At 36.3% G+C, this 23163-nt stretch overlaps 1 protein-coding gene across 2 annotated transcripts in view; it reads left to right on the top strand.

Moving 5' to 3' along the window:
* The window catches only part of TBC1D23 (TBC1 domain family member 23), a 63363-nt gene that overhangs the window by 22157 nt on the left and 18043 nt on the right, over nucleotides 1-23163 (top strand). For both annotated transcript variants that reach the window (XM_036744485.1, XM_036744484.1), the window contains exons 2-11: nucleotides 7180-7291; nucleotides 7811-7916; nucleotides 10153-10357; nucleotides 11465-11588; nucleotides 15892-16016; nucleotides 16113-16159; nucleotides 17393-17496; nucleotides 19715-19837; nucleotides 20899-20991; nucleotides 21709-21879. In XM_036744485.1, the coding sequence (XP_036600380.1) occupies nucleotides 7180-7291; nucleotides 7811-7916; nucleotides 10153-10357; nucleotides 11465-11588; nucleotides 15892-16016; nucleotides 16113-16159; nucleotides 17393-17496; nucleotides 19715-19837; nucleotides 20899-20991; nucleotides 21709-21879 (1210 nt within the window). The remainder of the gene's footprint in view (nucleotides 1-7179; nucleotides 7292-7810; nucleotides 7917-10152; nucleotides 10358-11464; nucleotides 11589-15891; nucleotides 16017-16112; nucleotides 16160-17392; nucleotides 17497-19714; nucleotides 19838-20898; nucleotides 20992-21708; nucleotides 21880-23163) is intronic.

Below are 23163 nucleotides of genomic sequence, written 5' to 3'. Positions count from 1 at the left end.
CCCGAGAAGGATCTGATTGAGTCTGAATGCAGATTGAAGCATACTTTTCTTTTCTTGATTTTTTTGTCTGTTTTCTTTCACAACATGACTAATATGGAAATATGTTTTGCATGACTGCATATGTATAACTTATATCAAATTGCTTGCCTTCTTGATGAAGCAGGAGGGAATTTGGAACTAAAGAATTTTTTAAAAAATGAGTATTGAAAATTGTTTTTACATTTAATTGGGAAAAAATAAGATATAAAAATTTTTAAAATGTCTAATAGGCAGTTGTTGAAGCTTGGGAGAGACTACATATGAATGTATTCGTTTAGGAGTCATTTGCATAGAGATGATGTAGGAGCTGATGTCACCAAATAAGAGAATGTAGAGAGGAAAGAGAAGAGGGCCTAGGATGAAGTCTTGGGTCACCCAGCTAGTAAGTAAATGTCTGAGGCAGGATTCAAACTCAGGTCTTCCTAATTCCAAGTCTGCCCCTCTATGCACTCTGCCACCTATCTTATTATATCCTAGAGGCAAATGGAATCCATGAATATTGTTGAAATTAGACAGTGCTTTAGGGAAGATTATTTTGACAGCTGTGTGTAAGATGTGGAGGGGAGGGATTGGAAATCAATTAGGAAACCATTGGTCTAATACAGATGAGAGGTAATGAGGGATTGTGTGGAGAAATCTATTGGAGATAAAGGGAGGGGATAGGAATAGGATCTAAGGATACATGTAGAAAAGTTGGTCTTGGCCAGAAGAGTCACCTCTTCTTCAGAGGAGTAAAGGAGGATTGATGTCACGGGATATTGAGATGTAGAGGGACAGCTGGTGGAGCAGCGGATAGAGTGCTGGGTCTGGAGTCAGGAAGACTTGACTGACAGTGACTAACTGAACAGCAACATTGAGAAGTAGAGAACAGGGAAGAGAGGGAGTGATCTTTATTTTCTGAGTAAAATATGTGGTAAGTTTTTTTGACAAGGCTGAGGGAGAGGGTGAAGTGGAAAGCTTAAGAAGAGAGATTTGGAACAGTTCCTGAGGAATGGGACAAAAAAATCAATTAGGGAGGCATAAAAGGATTGCCTTTCTGCATTGAAGACCTGGTTGAAATGAGATAAAAGAAATTTTTACCCAGTTGGGACCCAGTTGACTTGGTTGTATGAGCTAAACATCTTTTAAATCTCTCCCATTCTCTCTACAAACATGAATATGGACTTTGCTCAGTCCCCTTATCAGTTCTCACCTGGACTGTGACAGCCTCCTAATTGGACCTGTGGTTTCCGTTCCGTCTCTTCTCCAGCCCATTCTCCACACAGCTGCCAAAATAGTTTTCCTGTTGCACGAGATTGACTATGCCCATCTTCTGGCCATAAATATTCATGAATTTCATTCGCCTCTGAGATATAGACAGCTATATGATTTAGTGGATAGAGGACTAGGATTTGGAGTTAAGAAGACTTAAGTTCACATTCTACCCCAGATTTACTAACTGTAATCCTGGGTGTGTCACTTAGTGTATTTTCTAATCTGTAAGGTGAGGATAGTAATACCTCTCCTACAGAGTCAAATAAGACGATATCCGTAAAATGCTTTGCAAACCTTAAGGTGCTGTATAAATGTTAGCAATTATTTGTTATTATTAAAATATGCCAAAGTCCTTTGACATTTTAAAATCTGCCACGTTGTGACTCAAGGTTACCCTTCCAGAATTATTACCATTAGGATCTGGAGTCAGGAAGACCTGAGTTCAGATATAGCCTCAAACATTTATTAGCTGTGTGAACCTAGGCAAGTCATGTAACTTCTTTCTGCCTTAGTTTCCTCAGCTGTAAAATAAGGATAATATTCTGAGAATCAGATGAAGTATTTGTAAAGAGCCCTTTGCAAACCTGAAAGCATACAAATGCTCACTGTTTCTTACTCTTTGAACTTAGCAGTCCCAACTCTTACCTCTGTGCCTTAATCCTAACCCCAATAATTAATAATACCTAACATTTATATACCACTTTAAGGTTTGTAATTGCTATTTACATTCACTCTGAGCCAATCAGAACCCAAACAGTGACCAAGTAGGGCTTGACCTGGCACCTATTTTTGGCCAATCAGTGAGAGCCTGAATGATTTGGGCTTAAGGCATGGTCCTTAAGGAAAAAAATCTAGTCCATAAACCCCAAGATATCAGCTACCAAAGTTTACATTCCTTTGGGCAGAGCACCCCTAGATAAGGGTATGATACTCTATGTGGACAGAGGGAAGGGAAAAGAAGGGAAAAAGACATTTTTTGACTAGGTAAAAGAGGCCATTCTCTGTCTCATTTCTTACCTAGCCTTAATCACTGAATAGGTGTTGCCTCGGTCAGACTAAGACCTGTTAAAGACCTTAGCTTAAACTCAGATCTCCCATTGCATCCAAGGCCATCTCCAGGCCTCCTGATTTGTATCTTGCCATTGGACCCAGATGGCTCTAGAGGAGAAAGTGAGGCTGATGACTCACTTAAATCCAATTCACTTACATCATGGTATCACCTCTCTAATGTCATGCTCCCCTTTGAGAATGAAGGACAAACAACAATAAGGTTTGCAAAGATATAGATATAATATTTATAGATATTATCTTAGTAGATTGGCTCCATTCACCTCTTAGAATCCCTAGCTTCCTTTAATGTTTAGTTCACGTGCTATATCTGTCATGGGAAACCTTTCCTGATCACTCTTATCAATGTTCTCTACTTTCTCAGATTATCATGTCAGACTCAGCATCTCCAGAACAGAACCTATCTTTATCCTCAAACTCAACTCTCTTCCATACTTCCCTATTATTACTGAGGGTGTCACTATCTCCTTAGTCACGTCAGTTTGAAACCTGAAAATCCTCCTTGACTCCTCAGTCTCACTCCACATTTGCTAAATCCAGTGATTTGCCAAGTCTTGTTACTTCTTTCTCCACATCATCTCTGTACCTACACAGCCATCATCCTAGTTCAGGCCATCATCACTTCTCTCCTGGTTTTTAATGGTCTCAAGTTTCTTTCTGTTCTAATCTGTCCTCCAACCAGCTTCTAAAGTGATTTTCCTAAAGTGTAGTTCTGCCCATGTCACACCCTCCCTGACTCCAGTGGCTCTTTGTTACCTCTAGGATTAAAAATAGGAAAAAGCTTGTGGGAAACTTTGTTCACTTCTCCCTCTTGGACAGTCTTCACTCCCTGAACAAAGTGTCCCACATATTTTTTTCCTTCCTCTCTCACATCTTGCTTCACTCCATCATCCCCCAAATTTTTCTGTGTACTATTCTTACTAAAGATTGTTTAATTTTAAGACCTCAAGGAATAAAATGTTACTTTAAGAATACTTCACATATGACTCCTAGAATATTTGCATTTTATTGGAAGACTTTAAAATTCAGCAGTTAATCTGGTTTTATTAAGAGCCTCCTGTGAAGGGCAGTAGGTACTTGGGATACAAAGAGGAAAAAAGTCCACCCTTAAGGGTATCTAGTATCTAGACACAAATTAGCATAATAAAAAGTAAGTTAAAGGAATTTATAACTAGAAGGAGTCTTAGAGGTCTTCTAGTCAGTTTAGTCTCATTTTACAGTTGAGGAAACTGAGCCTCAGAAGTTTGGATTATCTAAGGTAATACCCATGTTATAGGGGCACTGACCTTCAAACCCAGATCTGAATTCCAAATCCAGGACTCTTCTGACACCTGTATATAAGTAAATATGATACATGTTACAGTGCGATAGAGGCAAAGGAGAGCTTTAGACAGAATGTTACAGGAAAATTTGAGGTGGGAAAAAATTTTTTCTGGGAGGCATTGGGGAAGCATCTCTCTCCTGGGGTTATTGTGAGGATCAAATGAGATAATATTTGTAAAGTACTTTACAATCCTTAAAGCACTATATGTTTGTTGTTGTAGCAGCTCTAACTAGAGTGGCAGTTCCAGCTTCAAGTCTCGGCGTGTACTCCAAAGCACCTGGGAGTACGTTCCAGGAATGGACAACTAGCTGCTTAGCTCCTTTGCCCCTATCACTTTCTATATTGTGCCACACTTATCTGTGGGCATTGGAGATGTTGATTAGAGCTGAGGCCTCCCCAGATGAGCCATCCATGACAGACAGTGTCTGAGAGCATGAGTACTCCCATGACTAGAACAGCCCAGACATTGAATCACCCTAGAGCAGCTCAACACCAGGCCCTCAGTAAAACAGGCCAGGACCACAGATTTATGTTGGTTACCCATATCTCATGTCATTCACTGGGAGCTATTAGCAGGTTTACATGAGGCATGGAAATGTGTACCATGGAGCTTTGAAGCATAGATGATTTCAGGAAAGGAAAGGCATGCTAGACAAAAGAAGCAGAGCAGAGAACTAGAGTTTTTTTTTTTAACTTCTGCAGTAGAAATGTAACATGGACAGATGTTTTAAAGCTGGAGAGGAAATGGAAGGTTTATGTTTCTCAGAAAGGAAAAATTGGAGGCAAAAATGAAATATAAATTTGTTTTTAGTACTAACAGTTGCTTTATTATTTTAAAAACAAATCTATAATATAAACCTTGTATCATGTTTACAGTATTAAATTTTAAAATATGCCTTATTCAGACAGTGATTACAGATTTGCTGTTTGAATTTAGGTATCCTAGTAGCATTTAGAAATACTTGTTATTTAAAAGTTTTTTCAGACTAGTTTGCAGGAAGGAAATCCTTCTGTATGCTAATAATTTGTTTATTCAAGTTTTTAAATCATAGAGGAAAGAATAGTAGTTTAGTGGCTAGTTTGCATATCAGAAGTAAGCTCACTGTAGTTAGTAACTGTCTGGATGAATTGATGACTTCTAATGAGTTAAATCTTTGAATTTTACATAAACTCCAGATGAGTAAGAATTTCATTATATCTTACATTGAAAGTATTCTTTCATAGTTGGCCACAGTAACCTGTTAAGAAAAATGTCATTGAAACTGTTGTTATCCCTTCCAAGTGTGTGGTGATGGTGGAAGAGTGATTGAAAGTGCTTTTGGAAAAGGACTAAGATGAACTGTCTTTAGCCATCTGTAAACATTAACTTAATTGTTAGTTCTCTGTGTGTATGAACCTTGTCCACCAACCGATGTGATGTGTTACTGGAGGAACTGAAGTGTATCAATATTGACAGTCTCTCTGTTAATTAAACCAGGGATGGGGTGCAGTTAAAGGAGTAGAAGGAACTGGACAGTGAGGGGTGGGAGCTTGTTTTCAGACTCTGTTGTTTCTGTTATATTTATGACCAGAGGTCAGTCCCATTGTCTTTCTGCACTTCAAATTCTGCATCTACAAAATGAAGGCATTGGATTATGTTATCTCTAAGTTCAGTTAACACGGCTTTATTAAACACTTACTGTATGCCAGGAGTTTTGCTAAGCCCTCAGAGTACAAAGATAGGCAGAAACACAGACCCTGACCTCAAGGATCATATCCTAGTAAGAGAGATAGCATGCAGATAACAATGTACATGCAAGATATATACAGGGCAAATAGAAGATAGTCTCAGAGGGAAAGCACTAGCATTGTGTATATAGAAGTGGGGGGAAGGGAATAAGCATTTATTTATCACCTCCTATGTGTTAGGGCACTGTGCTAAGTGTTTTTTACACATATTAACTTATTTGACCCTCAAAACAGACCTGTTAGGTGTAGGTGCTATTATCATCCCCATTTTACATTTGAAACTGAGACAAACAGATGAAATTATTTGCCCCCAGGGTCACACAGCTAGTAAGTTTCTAAGGCTGGCTTTGAACTTGGGTCTTCTGACTTCAGGCCCAGTGCTTTGGTCCAATTCAGGAAAGACCTGTAAAGTAAGATTTAAGCTGAAATCTTGAAGGAAGGTGGAGGTGAGGAGGGAGGACATGCCAGGCATGACTGAAAAGGCATTGAGTTGGGAGATGGAGTGTCTAGTACAAGAAATAGCAAATAGACCAGATTAGATAGATTGTAAAATGTGTGGAGTGAGTTAAGTGTAAGAAGGCTGGAAAGGTAGGAAAGATACCAGGTGGTAAGGGGCTGTAAATATCAAACTACTTTATACTTGATCTTAGAGGTAATAGGAAACCACTGGAGTTTATTAAGAAGGAAGTAACATAGATCTGTACTTCAGGAAAACTACTTTGGCAGCTGAGTGGAGGATGGATTGGAATGAGGAGAGATTTGAGGAAAGGAGACCAACCAGAAGGATATACATATATAGTTTCGGCATTAGATGTTGAGGTCCTGTACCAGAGTGTCATCTCTATGAGTGGAGAAAAGGAGATGGGAGATAGCACTGTTTCTAGCATGGTGGCTAGTAAAGTGATATGAGGTACGTGTACTCTTTTCTAGGTCCACTGATAGTAGTTCCAATCCTAATTTATTTTTCTGTAGGTGTGTACTCTTGATCATACTCTTAATGAGTACAGCCCTTTAGCAACGACAAGCACAAAACTGACATCGTGCAAGCTTTTAGTTGCTGCATTTCTTTCTCCTCGCTTTTCCTCTCCTCCCCTCATTTTTGGCTGTAGGTGTGACAGGTATATGTATGCTCTGTAACATGTCTTGGGTGTCAAGCCTCTTGTTCATTTAAAATTGTGTAACAGTTGTTGGCTTATTCTGTGTTGAATATTACACCAAGTCGATTTATTAGAATTTTGTGAATTATAGCATTAATCATTTAATAATACTTCTCCAAAGAGGTTAACATATTGGGAAATCATTTGATATCTTCAGAACTATCTGTAACATGATAGGGCAAGTTAGCATTGTTTTATTGATGAGAATAAAGTATTGATAAGAATAAGAAATAAGAAAATTATATTCTCAATACCATATAGGACACATTAGCAATTAATACTGGTTTCCTGATTTCAAGTGAAATATTCCGCTCCTTAATTTGCTTGAAAGAACATTTACAAAATGTGTTACTTAGGGATGGACTTGTTTTTATTGATGCAGAATCTAAACTGTTGAAGATAATGCAATATACTGTATTTCAGCTGTTCAGAACCCTTAGATCAGTATTTTAGGTAGCTGATTTTTCTCAGTGCAGAAAAACTTCTCATTAATAATTTAGCAAGAAAAGTAGCCTTTAGCAGCCTATGGGTATCATTGTATCCTGAATAGGAGACATATTCCATGAAATAAAGTTTTTCCTTAATTAGAAGTGACATTTTTTTCCCTAGGGAAAAAGATCTTGGAGAAGCTTTGGAAACTGGAGGTTGTGATCTTGAAACTTTGAGGAATATAATCCAAGGGAGACCACTGCCTGCTGATTTGAGGGCAAAAGTTTGGAAGGTAAATTGAAATGAAAATATAGTTTAAAAACAACTTGATGTCTGAAGGATGTTTCATTTTCATTACTGTGGACTTCATTTGAGTGTTTGAATATTCATTACTATGGATGTTGTAGTTATTATCAAAGTACCATTTCTGTGAAATTTGTGAAGGAAAGAAATGTGCTTATTGAAATAGCTTCCCCAATAATGGTTAATACAAGTGGGAATAAAAGTCAGACTCTCAGGTGCTGAGTTTTGGTGTTTATGCCGATTCTGTGTAACAAGCACTATATAGAATCTATTCTTAAGTGATCTTAAAACATGAACAGGTAGTAGAGTCTGCCTCACAAGCATAATAATTCCTAGGGCATGAATGAAGGTACATATTATTTGGTAAAATGTAAATCTACCAATTCTTGGGTTTTAAAATGTGGATCTGTTTTTCTGGAATTCAGACCTTTCAGTTTGAAAATAAAGTGTGTTTTCCAAGTATGAGAAATAATATTTGAAAATGTTGGGGTTTTTTTTTCTCTTCCAGATTGCTTTAAATGTTGCAGGGAAAGGTGACAGTTTAGCATCTTGGGATGGTAATTTGGATCTGCCAGAACAGACGACAATTCATAAGGATTGCCAAGAACTCATTGGTCAGTGTGAGAATTATTTTCAAGTTGTCTATATAAAATCTTGAAATTATTAAAAAAAAATTGCTAGAGATCTGACCTTTAGGAGGTCTCTGGTTACAATTTGATAGTTATTCAGAGTTGCAAATGACCCTTTTTTGCATCAAGTTGTAGAAATCTTTAATGATGTTGGGAAAGAGAAAATAAAGTATTAGCCTTTTTACACTATATACTCAGTTCTTCATGTTTCTGTACCCACATTTTTATTATCTCCTGTTTTTGTTACAGTGTAAGCTGTTTTGATCATGTATACAAGAAGTCTCCAGTTTACAAATAAGTTGTATCCTAAGACACTTTTTGGAATTTAGATTACTGTATGTGTTCCTATTGCAACAATGTTATAACTAACGATTAGTTTGCATATCATACAAGCCTATTTTGACTTCAGTGTGGCTGGTAATAACTTCATTGTTGATTCGCTCCTGAGATGACCTACTTGCTATCACTTCTTTTTGGGCATCTTTTTGTTCTTCCTCCCCGAATACTTCAATTACATCACACATGAAGTAGGCTGTTGTTGGCTCGCATGAAAGTCTGACTCTACAGATAACATGGTGTATTTGGGGAAAGACATCATGTAGCCAGTAGGGAATGTGGAGGCCCTGGGTACACAAGACTTTGCCTCAGCCATGATGGCATATTTCTGGTGCAAGACCAGATTCATGATCCTTGAACAAATCATTTAACCTCTGTAGGCCTCAATTTCACCTATTGTAAAATGAGGGTGTTGATTTATATAATCTCACACATCTCTTCCATTTGTAGATTCTTGGGCCCTGTGTTTCTGAGAAAGAGCTAAGCTAAGACATAGTGTCTTTGACAATTTGATGGGCGAAGTGATACTGTGGAGTTTTTAAAATTTGCATTTTTATATTAGTTATTTGGAGAACTTTTTTCATTAGCTTGTTAGATTACATATCTTCTTTTCAACACTTTTTATTTGTGTCCTGTTGCCAGTTATCTGTTAGTTATACCACTTCCATGTATATCTTGGGTGTCAGATTTTTATCAGATGAATGGTACAACATTTTTTCCCCCAATCAACAAATCTTTTCTTCTCCTGGTTTATTTTTTTAATGGAAAAAAAAATTTCACATTTTGTATAATCAAAATTACCTGTTTCATTTTTTTTAAAGTATATCTCTTCTATCCTTTTTTTGGTTTAAGACTACTTCCCCAAAGAAAAGAAAAGAATACTCCCCTTAGCTGTTGTCATAAAGGGGACCTTCATCCATCTCTGATTGTTTTTCATGATATTTCCTATTATAATTATACTGCTTATCCATTTGGAACTTATGATGTTACGTGGCTTAAAATTCTGGCCAAAGCCTATTTTCTACCTTAGTTCTTTTCATTTTTCCCAGCAGTTCTTATCGATTTAGGAGTCCACCCAGTTTTTTATGTTCTTTCTTTTGCCAAACAGTGGGCTACTTTGTTGACTTACCTAGAAGCTTTGTTGTAAGGGCAAGCAAAGTGGGTCTTTTTACTGTTTTTTCTTTTGGAGTGCTCCTCAGCACCCGAGGCAATCAAGTGCCTTTGATTTAGTCTTGCCTTTGTTTGTAGGAAGGCCCACATCCTTTTGTTAGTTAGGTCACGAGAGGTGTGAAGCCCTTAAGAGGTGTGGAGCTCTCAGGCCCTAAAAAAGGATATATCTACTCTGAGGTTAGCATTTTGCTTGGGGCTCACTCATTGGAAGAGTGTTGGTGTGGAGACTCTGGGTAGCCATTAAGGAGCCCCCCTCGGCTTTGAAAACCCAGATGTTGGTGCTTCTCCCTCTGGTAGCTGTGTATGTATAGCTTTGGTCAGACAGCTAGAAGCCTGTCTGTTGATTTGTGTTGTTTGCTTTATTTATATTTTCTCTGTTTGTAATTTCTGTTTGTGTTTCTCTGAAATTCAGGGTGCTGACATTTTCCCCTGAACTAAGTTAATGATATATTTATGTTTAATTAAAGTGAGATTGTAAACCCTTAAAGTTGCTTTCCTTAGAAAAGCGAATCAAAGAACTTTTGCTAGCAGCCCTCCTGTGTGCTGGTGTTATTGGCCTTACACCTCCACAGCAGCCGCTGGTAACGTTGTTGCATTTGTTTATCCAGTTTCTTCCACTTGCTTGCTTTTCTGTTTTTTAACTATTACCAAGTAGTTTTGATACTTTTGACTTTATAATGCTAACTTACTAATTATTTTGACATTTATTTTCTAGACCAGCTTTCAAAGCCAGAAGAAAAGACCGATGTATTACTCTTGAATATTGAATCTGTAATTACATTTTATTGTAAATCACGGAATGTCAAATACAGCACATCCCTTGGCTGGATACATTTGCTTAAGCCACTGGTGAATCTTCATCTTACACGCAGTGATTTATACAACTGCTTTTATGCTATCATGAATAAGTACATTCCCAGGTAAAAAATGTGGGCATTATTTTTCTTAACTAAACAAAAAAATTAATATCTACCACTTAAACCTTTTTTCAAGTCTGAATTTTTTCACAGATTTTTGGAACATTAGTTAAAAGTTTAAAATTCCAGTTTAAAATTAAAATTATGGCAACTGCTTTGCCACAAACCTTCATGTTTCCCTTAGAATGTTGTAAGATAATAAAATGTTGTAAGATAAAAGTGAAAGCATTTAGGCTGTTAAAAGAATTCTTTTGGTCAGCAGCTATATCCAATTTCATGTGAAGGTACAGACTATTTACTTTTTAATGATGAAAACTTTGATTGCCAGAACTAGCATTGTAAATGGATAGTTTTTTCAAATGTAAATGCCATATTTGTTTCACAGATGAGAAATTGAAATTCTTATGGGAGAAATGAAAATAATACTTATTGCACAAGCTACAAATGCCTAAATATAAGCACAAGTGTTTGAAGATTGTTAAAGGTGTTTTCTTTTATTGTATATTTTTTTATCTTAATAGCTTTAATAGCACTGTCTCTCATTGCTGATCACTGCAGTCATCACTGTTTTTGCTTCCTTAAAGGGGGAAGACTAGGAACATTCTGAGCTGAAGCATTTCTTAGATTGATTTTTTGAATCTTAGTACTATATAGATTACTTTTAAATATTTCTTCTTGAGGAATATTTTCTGAATGTTTTCTCTTACTACTAGGGAACTGCTAAACCAGTGTCTTTCTGATTCTCCACTTCTCCCCTGAACCCCTCCAATCTAATTTGAACTCAAGAGGTCCTATTACCTCCTACCCCAGTCTCCTCTAGGTTAAAACGTATTCGGACCCAAAGGAAATCCCTCTCATGACTGACTGACTGACTATAGATCTAGTCTTGATACTCAGCCCAAGAGCCAGAGTTAACCTTGTGTTTCTGGAGAGATCATCATGCTTGATATTGCTAGTTGGCTGTGCTTATATCTTGGAACTTTTCACTCCTTATAATATTTTAGCTCCCTTGAGTTAGAAGGGGGCAGCAGGAAAGGGTCACTGTTTTAATAACTCCTGCAATATCAGTGCAGTATACTTAATGAAAACCTTGCCTGTCTTGCTTTCTAGGGATTGTTTTCTGAAAGGGAGACCGTTTCATCTCTTTCGATTGCTTATCCAGTATCATGAACCTGAACTGTGTTCCTTTCTTGATACAAAGAAGATGACTCCAGACTCCTATGCACTCAACTGGGTAATAAAGTGAAAGTAGGGACACTTAATGAAAAATAGATTTATCTATAAATATATAATACAATTTTTTTTAAGGAAAAAGAAAAGTATTAAATTATAGAACAGTACTACTTATACTAAAGGATTAGAATTATTGGTTTCCAAAGTAACTTTTGTTGCTCTTTGCTTTTTCCAGAATATTTTTGGTATGAAGTTTAACATATTTGTTATTATTTGTAAACTGGATTTATTAAAAGATTTTTCAGTGTTGACTTAAGTAGTTATTGCCAAGTATGAAAACATTTGAGGTCAGTATTTCATACAATTAGGAAACTGACTTCAGGGACTTAAAGGAGTTAAATATCTCTGCTTCTTTTTGTCTTCAGTCACTTTATATTTAATCATCAATCTCACTCTAGCCACTCTTCAAACTATTTACACTAAAAAAAGTGAACTTAACCTTTTGAAATGTCTTAATATATTATTAGATTATTCTGTTTGCATAATGGACATTGTCTACCACCAAAACTATAACCTTTGACATGGTAACAGGAACTGTCCTCCCAGACAGTTTTAGTGCTCATTGATAGAGCATTTGTTAAATTAAAATGTGATAGCTTAGTATTATGGGTAAAGTAATGACAAGAACAAAGTCTATGTGGGCTAGGTTTGAAAATAGCAAAATTCTGCCACTATTTTCATTCCCGTTTTTTTTTTTTTTTTTTTTTTTGGACAAAAAAAGCTACCTAGGAAGACACTGATAACCCCTCTTGAATGTCTATTTGTAATGGTACTTTTTTTTTCTGGTTAGAAAGGTAATTTTTTTTTTTTAGGATTTTCTTAATTTAATTTATTTAATATATTTAGTCCTCAGCATTGATTTTCACAAGAGTTTGGACTACAAATTTTCTCCACATCCCCCCCCCCACTCCAAGATGGCATTCATTCTGGTTGCCCTGTTCCCCAGTCAACCCTCCCCTCTGTCACTCCATTCCCCTCCCATCCCCTTTTCCCTTCCTTTCTCGTAGGGCAAGATAAATTTCTACACCCCATTGCCTTTGTATCCCATTTTCTAGTTGCATGCAAAAACTTTTTTTTTATTGTTGTTTTTGAACATCTGTTTTAAAAACTTTGAGTACCAAATTCTCTCCCTTCTTCCCTTCCCACCCACCCTCCCTTTGAAGTCAGGCAATTCAACATAAGCCACATGCGTATCATTATGTGTAACCCTTCCACAATACTCATGTTGTGAAAGACCAACCATACTTTGCTCCTTCCTAACCTATCCCCCTTTATCCAGTTTTCTCCCTTGACCCTGTCCCTTTTCGAAAGTGTTTGTCTTTGATTACCTCCTCCCCCTATCTGCCTTCTCTTCTATCATCCCCCCTTTTTTATCTTCTTCCTCCTTCTTTCCTGTGGGGTAAGATACCCAATTGAGTGTGTATGGTATTCCCTCCTCAGGTCAGATCTGATGAGAGCAAGATTCACTCATTCCCCCTCACCTACCTTCTCTTCTCTTCCTACAGAACTGCTTTTTCTTGCCACTTTTATGTGAGATAATTTATCCCATTCTATCTCTCCCTTTCTCCCTCTCTCAATATATTCCTCTCTCATCCCTTAATTTGATTTTATTTCTTTTAGATATCATCCCTTCATCTTCAACTCACCCTGTGCCCACTCTCTCTCTCTCTCTCTCTATATATATATATATATATACACACACACATACATATATACATACGTACACACACACACACACACACACACACACACATATATATATGTATATTCCCTTCAGCTACCCTAATACTGAGGTCTCATGAATCATACACATCATCTTTCCATGTAGGAATGTAAGCAAAACAGTTAAACTTTAGTAAGTCCCTTGTGATTTCTTTTTCTTGATTACCTTTTCATGCTTCTCTTGATTCTTGTGTTTGAAAGTCAGATTTTCTATTCAGCTCTGGTCTTTTCACTGAGAAAGCTTGAAAGTCCTCTATTTTATTGAAAGTCCATATTTTGCCTTGGAGCATGATACTCAGTTTTGCTGGGTAGGTGATTCTTGGTTTTAATCCTAGCTCCATTGACCTCCGGAATATTGTATTTCAAGCCCTTCGATCTCTTAATGTAGAAGCTGCCAGATCTTGGGTTATTCTGATTGTGTTTCCACAATACTCAAATTGTTTCTTTCTGGCTGCTTGCAGCATTTTCTCCTTGATCTGGGAGCTCTGGAATTTGGTGACAATATTCCTAGGAGATTTCTTTTTGGGATCTCTTTGAAGAGGCGATCAGTGGTTTCTTTCAATTTCTATTTTGCCCTGTGGGTCTAGAACATCAGGGCAGTTCTCCTTGATAATTTCTTGAAAGATGATATCTAGGCTCTTTTTTTGATCATGGCTTTCAGGTAGTCCAGTAATTTTTAAATTATCTCTCTTGGATCTATTTTCCGGGTCAGTGGTTTTTCCAGTGAGATGCTTCACATTGTCTTCCACTTTTTCATTCCTTTGGTTCTGTTTTATAATATCTTGATTTCTCATAAAGTCACTAGCTTCCATTTGCTCCCATCTAATTTTTAAGGTAGTATTTTCTTCAGTGGTCTTTTGGACCTCCTTTTCCATTTGGCTAATTCTGCCTTTCAAGGCATTCTTCTCCTCATTGGCTTTTTGGAGCTCTTTTGCCATTTGAGTTAGTCTATTTTTTAAGGTGTTGTTTTCTTCAGTATATTTTTCAGTATTTTTTTGGGTCTCCTTTAGCAAGTCATTGACTTGTTTTTCATGGTTTTCTCACATCCTTCTCATTTCTCTTCCCAATTTTTCCTCTACTTTTCTTACTTGCTTTTCCAAATCCTTTTTGTGCTCTTCCATGGCCTGAGACCAGTTCATGTTTTTCTTGGAGGCTTTTGTTGTAAGCTGTTTGACTTTGTTGACTTCTTCTGGCTGTATGTTTTGGTCTTCTTTGTCACCAAAGAAAGATTCCAAAGTCTGAGACTGAATCTGGGTGTGTTTTCGCTGCCTGGCCATGTTCCCAGCCAACTTACTTGACCCTTGAGTTTTTCAGCAGGGTATGACTGCTTGTAAAGAGTACTTTGTTCCAAGCTTGGGGGGATATGCTGTTGATTTCAGAGCTATTACAGCCAGCTCTGCCACACCAGCACTCCTTCTTCCCCAAGAACACCCAACCCAGACTGGACTCAGATCTTCAGCAGGCTCTGCACTCCTGCTCTGATCCGCCACTTAATTCCTCCCACCAGGTAGGCCTGGGGCTGGAAGCAACTGCAGCTGTAGTTCTGTAGCTGCCCCACCTCCGCTGCTGGTGGGGCTGAACCAGGAACTCTATCACCCTGTCCCCAGCAGCTTTTCCCACTAACCTTCTCTGTTGTCTTTGGTGTTTGTGGGTTGAGAAGACCGACAACTGCCGTAGCCCACTGATTCAGGGTGCCAGGGCACGCTCCGCCTGGCTCCTGGTCTGGTTGGTCCACACAGCCCATGCTGGGCTCTGCTCTGCTCCCAGTTCCATGTGCAAAAGACCTCACCCAGCAACCATCCAGGCTGTCCTGGGCTGGAGCCCTGCTTCCCTTCGCTACTTTGTGGGTTCTGCAGTTCTAGAATTGGTTCAAAGCCATTTTTTATAGGTTTTTGGAGGGACTTGACAAGGAGCTCACGCTCATCCCTGCTTTCCAGCCACCATCTTGGCTCAGCCCCTGTAATAGTACTTTTTTTTTTTTTTTAAAGGTGTTTTATTTATTTTTAGTTTACCACACACAGTTCTATGTAATAGTACTTTTAAAAAAGAAAACTTCTAAAAAGAATTAAGTACTACTGGAAAGCATACTGTAACATCTGGTTTGGGGGGTATGGGAAGGACTTTCCATTAAAAATTGAGAATTCTTAAGTTTATCACTAAAGTGATACCACCAGAGCTCAATATAACTTCAATAAAAGTGTAAAAAAAAACCTTAAAGTTAGTGTATTTTTGTGTTCCATTTAACTGTGATAAAAACTAATAGAAAAAGATTTACTCTGATTAGGTCTGTGAAGTTTTTTTAGAACAGAGAAATATGTAAACATAAGTGGTTGTGCCATTCATTTTACAATGACAGCAAATTTAACTTTTTGGCATAATTTTTATACTCTGTGAAGATCAACTCCTAAAACTCTAAAACTCATTTTACTATATTCATTAAATATCAAGTGTAGGTGATTTTATTTCATGTGATTTATACATTTCTTATTAGCATCTTAATTAGTTTTTCAGAACCAATTTTAAGTTTCTACTTCTGGTGAATTCTAATACTTTGCTTCTCCTGCTATATTTCCTGATTACAGCTTGGAAGCCTTTTTGCATGTTTCTGTTCGGTTGAAGTCACTCAGGCAATATGGGATGGATACCTACAGCAAGCAGATCCATTCTTTATTTATTTTTTAATGTTAATAATCCTTGTCAATACAAAGTGAGTATAAAATTGGCTATGTATTTTATTTTCTTTTTCCCTGATCACCATTACTTGACTTTGACTGGTAATTTGTGTTCCTTTTTCCTGTTACAGAGATGTTATTTTAGCACAAGAATCTGACAGTAAAGAAGAAATTATTCGTAAGTATTGTCTTATGTAGAAAAAAATGCCAGCCATTTCATTTCCTTATTTTTCTAACCTGTAAAATTAGAGATTTGGATTAGGGTGGTATCTGAGTACCCTTCCAAAACTAGCATTCATTGATTCTATGAACAGAATCCCAAATTACTAGTTTAAAAAAAAAAAACAGCCTTCCCATGTTGTAAACTGATCTGCTGTTCTGGAGAGCAATTTGGAACTGTGCCAAAGGGCTATAAAACTGTGCATATCTTTTGACTAGGTTTGTATCCCAAAGAGATCAAAGGAAAAGGACATACACATACAAAAATATTTATAACAGCTCTTTTTATGGAGACGAAGAACTGGAAATTGAGAGGAAGCCCATCACTTGGGGAATGGCTGAACAAGTTTCAGTATGATTGAGATACTATTGTTCCATTAGAAATAATGAGCAGAATGGTTTCAGAAAAAAACTTTGAAGACTTATTATGTGAACTGATGCAAAATGAAGTAAACAGAACCAAGAGAACATTGTACACAGTAACAGCAGTATTGTACGATGATCAAATGTGAATGATTGAACTGTTCTCAGCCATAAAATGATCAAGATGATTCCAAAGGACTTAGGATGAAAAATGTTATCTACCTCCACAGAAAGAACTGATGGAGTCTGAGTGCAAATCAAAGCATACTTTTTTTACCTTCTTTATTTTTCTTGGATTTTTTTTTGTCTGTTTTGCAAATGTAGAAATGTATTTTTGCATGACTATACATGTATGATCTATAGCAAATTGCTTGCCTTCTCAAAAAGGGGAGTGGGAAGGAGACAGAAGGACTGAAGGAGAGAATTTGGAACTCAAAATTTTTAAAAATGAATGTTAAAAATTGCTTTTACATGTAATTGAGAGGGAAAAAAAGCCTTTCCCTACAAATCATAAAACCATGTGATAATGAGGGTTTCATATTTGAAGACTAATAGACCCAAGTAACTAAAGCATCATTAGTTAAATAACCAAAGATTACTTTCTTCATTATGAGTATCAGCTCTTTAATGAAATTCAGCATGCCTCTCACACAGGCAGTTGATTGAAAAAGTAATTCATATAATTAATATTAATACTATTTTCAAAATATTAAGTGCTGTAAACTCCCTAAAACATATCTACTTGAAGAGGGCTTGTGCCAATCAAAGTTTTATTTTTAATGCACAGTTTTTAAATGCTTTTGTGTTCTTGGTCTTTCATGTATTTTAGAGTTCTTGGAAAATACTCCTTCCAGTTTGAATATAGAAGATATTGAAGATCTGTTTTCTCTGGCACAGTATTATTACAGTAAAACTCCAGCTTCATTTAGAAAGGTATTAAGTAAGAGGTTAATGAATACATACTACATTCCATTGTGCAAATTGCTTCATTGTCTTTTATTTACTTTAGTTCTCATAATGCCCCCGATTTTTTTCCTGCCCTTTTAAAATTTTCCAAGTTATGTGATTATGTGTGTATGTGTGTTCCTGGATGGAAGAACAAAGAAGAAGGAAGGAGATACACAAATATGCATAATCATCACTTTGCTCTGCCAGACCTTTGCTTTTGAATGCTGCAATTATTTCAGATTGTGAGGAAATCAGTTGGTGATAACTTCCCAAATTATTGCCTACTTGATTTTTTAAAAAATGTGTTGAATGTTTGAGAAAGAAAAAATAACTTATTCAAAGGTCAACTTTTTGGCAGTCTCAGCTGTCCAGATCATAGTTATTAATCTATAGGTAAGTTTAAGAAAAAAGGTCTATTAGCAGCATAACTATTACAGAGTCAGGGAGCTTAGTTTCAGAAGTGAGACCTAGACCTCTTGGAACAAAATCAGGGCTTAGAATTGTGTGTGAAATAGAGTTTATTTATATAATCTTGAGATAGCAGATTAAAAGTAGTAAGTGTGTTATAAGTCTGTTTGAAACTGAAACACTGAAAAATAGCAGATAACAGTGAGGGAGTAGAGGGCAGAAGCTGTACTCACTAGCTCCTAAGCAGACAGCCCAGCCCTTCTCAGGATCCCTTAAAGGAGTTCAGTGGTTTAGAGCAGTGGTGTCAAACTCATAGAAAGAGGGCTCTGCCAGGGCATATTGACTTAATAATATCTATGTTGTATTATATTTTTATTTTGTTAAATATTTCTCAGTTATGTTTTAATCTGTTTCTGGTGAGGGCTGCAAGTTGGATACCTCTGTGTGAGAGCACAGCACAGTAAAACTTCATAATGATGGCCTGGAGTTCTTAAGAAGTGGTTAAGTTATTGTCACCTTTAAGAAAGCTGAGAAATATATAGTATATCTTAGCAATATAGTTAAGTCATACCCAGGCAATCTAACCCCAAAGGTTGCAAGTAGGTGCAGTTTCTTTTGAGAGGGAAAGTACATTGATATTCATTTTCTAAAATGAGTCAGTGCCACTGTATCAGTATTAGTGCTACTGCTTTTATGTCAAGAACATTATCTTTATGATTTTAAAAGCAACTGTGAAATAAAAATTTTATCACCTAAAAACATTAATTGATATACAAGTAAATTTTTGTGTTTGAAGGATAAATATCTTTAATCTGAAAAAACAAAAAACAAACTTACTATGGAATAACTTGTTCCCTTCAGTATGCCAATAACTGTTTTGGGTTATGGAGAACCTTGTGGAAGGTCACTTTCCTTTTTCTCTGCACACCTTTATGTAACCTTCCACCTTTTATAATAGTTCATTAAATACTTTAGGTCAAGGGTACTTTACCTTTTTTTTGTGTAATGGATCCTTTTGACAGTCTGGAGAACCCTAGGTACCCATTCTCAGAATGATATATTTAAGTGAATAAAATAAAATGCATAGGATCACAAAGGAAACCAGTAACATTGAAATGGAATTAAAAAATATGTTACCAGACCCCAAGACAAGAGCCTCTGCTTTAATGTCATATTTATGAGTTAGAATAGCGTAAGTATCATTATATCAGTTATTTTATATAACTAATTTATACTTCTTTTTGATTTTCCAAAACCTATGAGGAATATAAAGCAGTCATTTCACTATTTTATTTTTGGTGATATTAGAAGTAAAAATTAAGTGGCTTTTAAGTTTTATGTATTTTAAAAACTTTTGAATTCTAACCTGCTTAAAGGGCTATGTTGTTTTAGTCTTTCTTCAAGAAGAACATAAGGGAAAAGAGGTATGTAACACTATCTCTTTGCGTCTCTTTTTTAGATTGTGAGGTAAATTTGTAGGCAGAACAGCTTTGATTTTACCATTACTAGGCAAACCAGTTGAACTCCATGTCTTACATAGTATCTTGTTTGTTCAGGCTCTGCAGTTGTGAGCACTATGTGGTTGTGAGGTATAAGCTTTCTGTGTTCTTGTTGATTTAAAAAAAAAAGTCTGTGCATTGACGCTACATAGAATGAGTTTTAAAAAACATACTGTACATAATATATTAAGTCTTGATTTTGTTTTTTTTTTTTTCAGAAGTCTCTAGGAAAGGGACAAAGCTCTAACTTTGATTTTTCTTTCTAATTAAAAAAATATTTCTCTCTTACCAATCAGGACAATCATAGTTTATTTGGCAGTCCTTTGCTGGGAATTAAGGATGATGACACAGACCTGAGTCAGGCTCTCTGTCTGGCAATTTCAGTATCAGAGATTCTTCAAGCAAATCAACAGCAAGGGGTCAGTAAATAAAAGAAATACATTTTTCCCCCTGAAAAAATGACCCTTTGAAATGTAAGGAATTTTGGCCACTAATTTTCTTCAAAAGTTTAATGTTATAGATCAAAGATTAAATATGATGCTTAATGCTAATTTGTGATCTGTGGTTCACCTAATTTCATACTGTAGTTTGACTATAAATGTAAGAAGGGAAAATTGTGAGAAAAATATTCCCTAGTTCTTAACTTGTTCTCATCAGTATGAAAACCCCATAAAGTAGCCTTTGTCAATCATGTTTTTCAAATATAAGCACTGTCTTGCCATGTTAGAAGCTCTTCCAGGAAATTAGAAAAACGTGTTGGGGAGGGGAATGGAAAATTGCTATGCTATGATGTTCCTTCCCCCAAAGGATTTTAGGATCATAGGTTTAGGGCTAGAAGGGACCTTAGAGACCATCTAGTCCAACCCCCTCATTTTACAGATGAGGAAACTAAGGCCCAGAAAGGTCAAGTGACTTGTCCAAGGTTACACAGGTAGTAAATGGCAGAGCCAAGATTCGAACCCTGGTCCTCTGACTCCAAATCCAGCTCTCATTCCACTGCACCACGCTGCCTCTTAATACCACGACTGGTAGTTTGGGATTAAAGTGAGTACCAGTATCTGATTTTTCTCTTATAAGAAATAAAGACATTAAGTCCAGATTAAATAATTCATTACATGAACTTCATTTCAGATTGTCAATTCAGAAGATTTTCTTTCCACATTTGGGAAATAAATTTTGTGTTCTGCTTAATGACTCATGTGCTGTAGGCAATTACTGCCTTATCTTTAAAATTTTAAATTATAAAAACTATTGGTTATAAGACATTTTTATTGTTAAATCTTAGAATTATTTGGGATATCTTAAGTATTTCCTTGGTTGAATCTATTGTATTCATAGTACTCAATTCAGTTTTTTATTAGCACATCATATCAGTCCATCTTGCTTTGATCAGTTGCAAATGTTCACTGAATATGAGCCTCTCACAATTAAATTTTTAATTTTGAGAATTCTAACATTTCAGATGTTGTTTTCCTCATAGGAAGGAGTTCGATTCTTTGTGGTGGATTGCAGGCCTGCGGAACAGTACAATGCTGGGCATTTATCAACAGCTTTTCACTTAGATTCAGATTTGGTTAGTATAAGCTCTGATTAAAATAAGCAAAGTAAGGAACAATGCCATTTTTTCCTTTAATAGTCCAAAAGTAAGGAATGTGATACTATTATTAGTGTCTGTGTAGTCTAATAATTATTATTTTAAAATGTTTGGTGCATTTCTAGAAATGCAACATAATTCTGTCCTTAAGTACTACCACATTATTTCACCTAAAAAGGATTACATATTCTTAGAGGAAAGTTCATATACTTGATTAAGAAATTCTGAAAATGTTAGTTTTAAACTATACCTAAATATGAGTACTCATTTTAAATAGTAACAGAGAAATATTTAATTATAGTTTTGAACTTGGTTGATTATTAGCACACATTCGTACAAATATGATATTTTTTAGTTGGGCTGTCTTTGGCTGTCATCTGAAATTCTACAATAGTCATCTCTGGATTTTTTAAAGAAATTTTTTGCTTTTGTTACATAGTAGCTATTATACCTGCTTTTACACATTCATAAATCCTTCCATGTGCTGCCATTCATCTTCATCCCTTTCATTGACATTTATCAGTCTATATCAGAACTGATTTAAGAGATTGGATTTCTTAAATGAAGACTTTTACTGCTTTTCTTTTCTTGCTGGCTTCTTAAATGCTAACATTCTGTGATAGTAAAGTAGATTTAAATATTTTGAAAGAATTATGAAAAATCAGCTTGGCCAGATTTATCTTTTTTCCCCCTCAGATGCTTCAGAATCCATCAGAATTTGCACAGTCAGTAAAATATTTGCTAGAAGCCCAGAAGCAATCTATTGAGTCTGGTTCAGTTGCGGGAGGGGAGCACCTCTGTTTCATGGGAAGTGGCAGGGAAGAAGAAGACATGTATATGAACATGGTCCTTGCACACTTTTTACAGGTATGTTTGTGTAAATGACTGTAGCTGAGCAGGTATTTTTTTCTTGACCATTGATTTAAAATAGAAAGTTAATGCTGTAAGTAAAAAATAAACAGGCCTGTTAGGCATTTTCTGTTTATGGATAAAGGAAAGTATGGAATATTTCTGTTGTAGTATTGGCATCCTGAAATTGGTTATAAACTTTTGAGATTTGACACTTTATATTTAAATGTTGTCATAGGCCCCTTCTTTGTATCAGCAAAATGAGAAGGTTGGATCAGGTGATCTCTAAGGTCCCTTTCATCTCTAAATCTTGAAATTAATTGTGCTACCTTGGAAGCAGGCTGGTTTTGTTTTTGCTTTCTATCTTTAGGGCTTAGTCCTGTGTCCATGGTGCTTAATGATGTGGGTCGAATTTAATCAAATGACCTATGAATTTTGTGGCATATTTTCTGCTCATCTCTGCATTCCCACAAAACTGTCCTCTCGTCATATATTTAGCTAGAAAATTTGACTTCATAAGCACCTAATGAAATTTTGATAACTAGGACTTTGATATTAGCATTTGTATGGTTTTGAATTAGGGAGGTAAGAGGTATACTGTTGCACAAGCCGTCTCATTTGTTTCATTTCATGTTCAATTCCTGGTGTTAATTAGAAGCCTTTTTTTTTTAATTTAAGAAAAACACTAAGTACCTACTCTGTCCTATGTGTCAATCAGTAAACATTATTAAGTGCTTCCAGGCACTGTGCTAAGCTGGGAATACAGAAAGAGGCTGGTGACAATTCCTGCCTTCAAGGAGTTTACAGTCTAAATCTGGAGACAAGAGGAAAACAAATGTAGATAAAGCAAACCTTATACAGGATGAACACTCATACAGTCCCCACCCACAAGTAGCTCTCCTTCTAACCAAGAGAGAGATGGGATTTAGACAAATAAGTGGGGTAGAGTGTGATAAGAACTAATAAGAGAGCCAAAGTGCTTCAAGAAAAATTGAGAAAGAAAGGATCCCTTTTTCCTGAGGCTATCAAGAATGAAATTCATGCAAGCACCTGAGCTGGGCCTTGAAGGAAAAGAGATTTTGACAAGTGGAGATGTGAAGAGAATTCATTCCAGAGTTAGGGAATGACCTGGGTGAATAGTAGACAAAGTACAAAAGCAACTAGTGATCCCATTCGATTTGAATGTAATGTGTATGGAGTAGAGTACTATGAAGTAATCCTAGAAAGGTTGTGTGGAAGCAGACTGTGGAGGTCTCAAATGTAAGACAAGAATGTTTGTATTTTTTCTTACAGATGATAGAG

This window comes from Trichosurus vulpecula, chromosome 2 (genome assembly GCF_011100635.1).
Source record: "Trichosurus vulpecula isolate mTriVul1 chromosome 2, mTriVul1.pri, whole genome shotgun sequence".
In the NCBI taxonomy this organism is placed as follows: domain Eukaryota; kingdom Metazoa; phylum Chordata; class Mammalia; order Diprotodontia; family Phalangeridae; genus Trichosurus; species Trichosurus vulpecula.
Note: the sequence above shows the minus strand (reverse complement) of the source record. Positions and strands in the feature narration are given on the sequence as shown.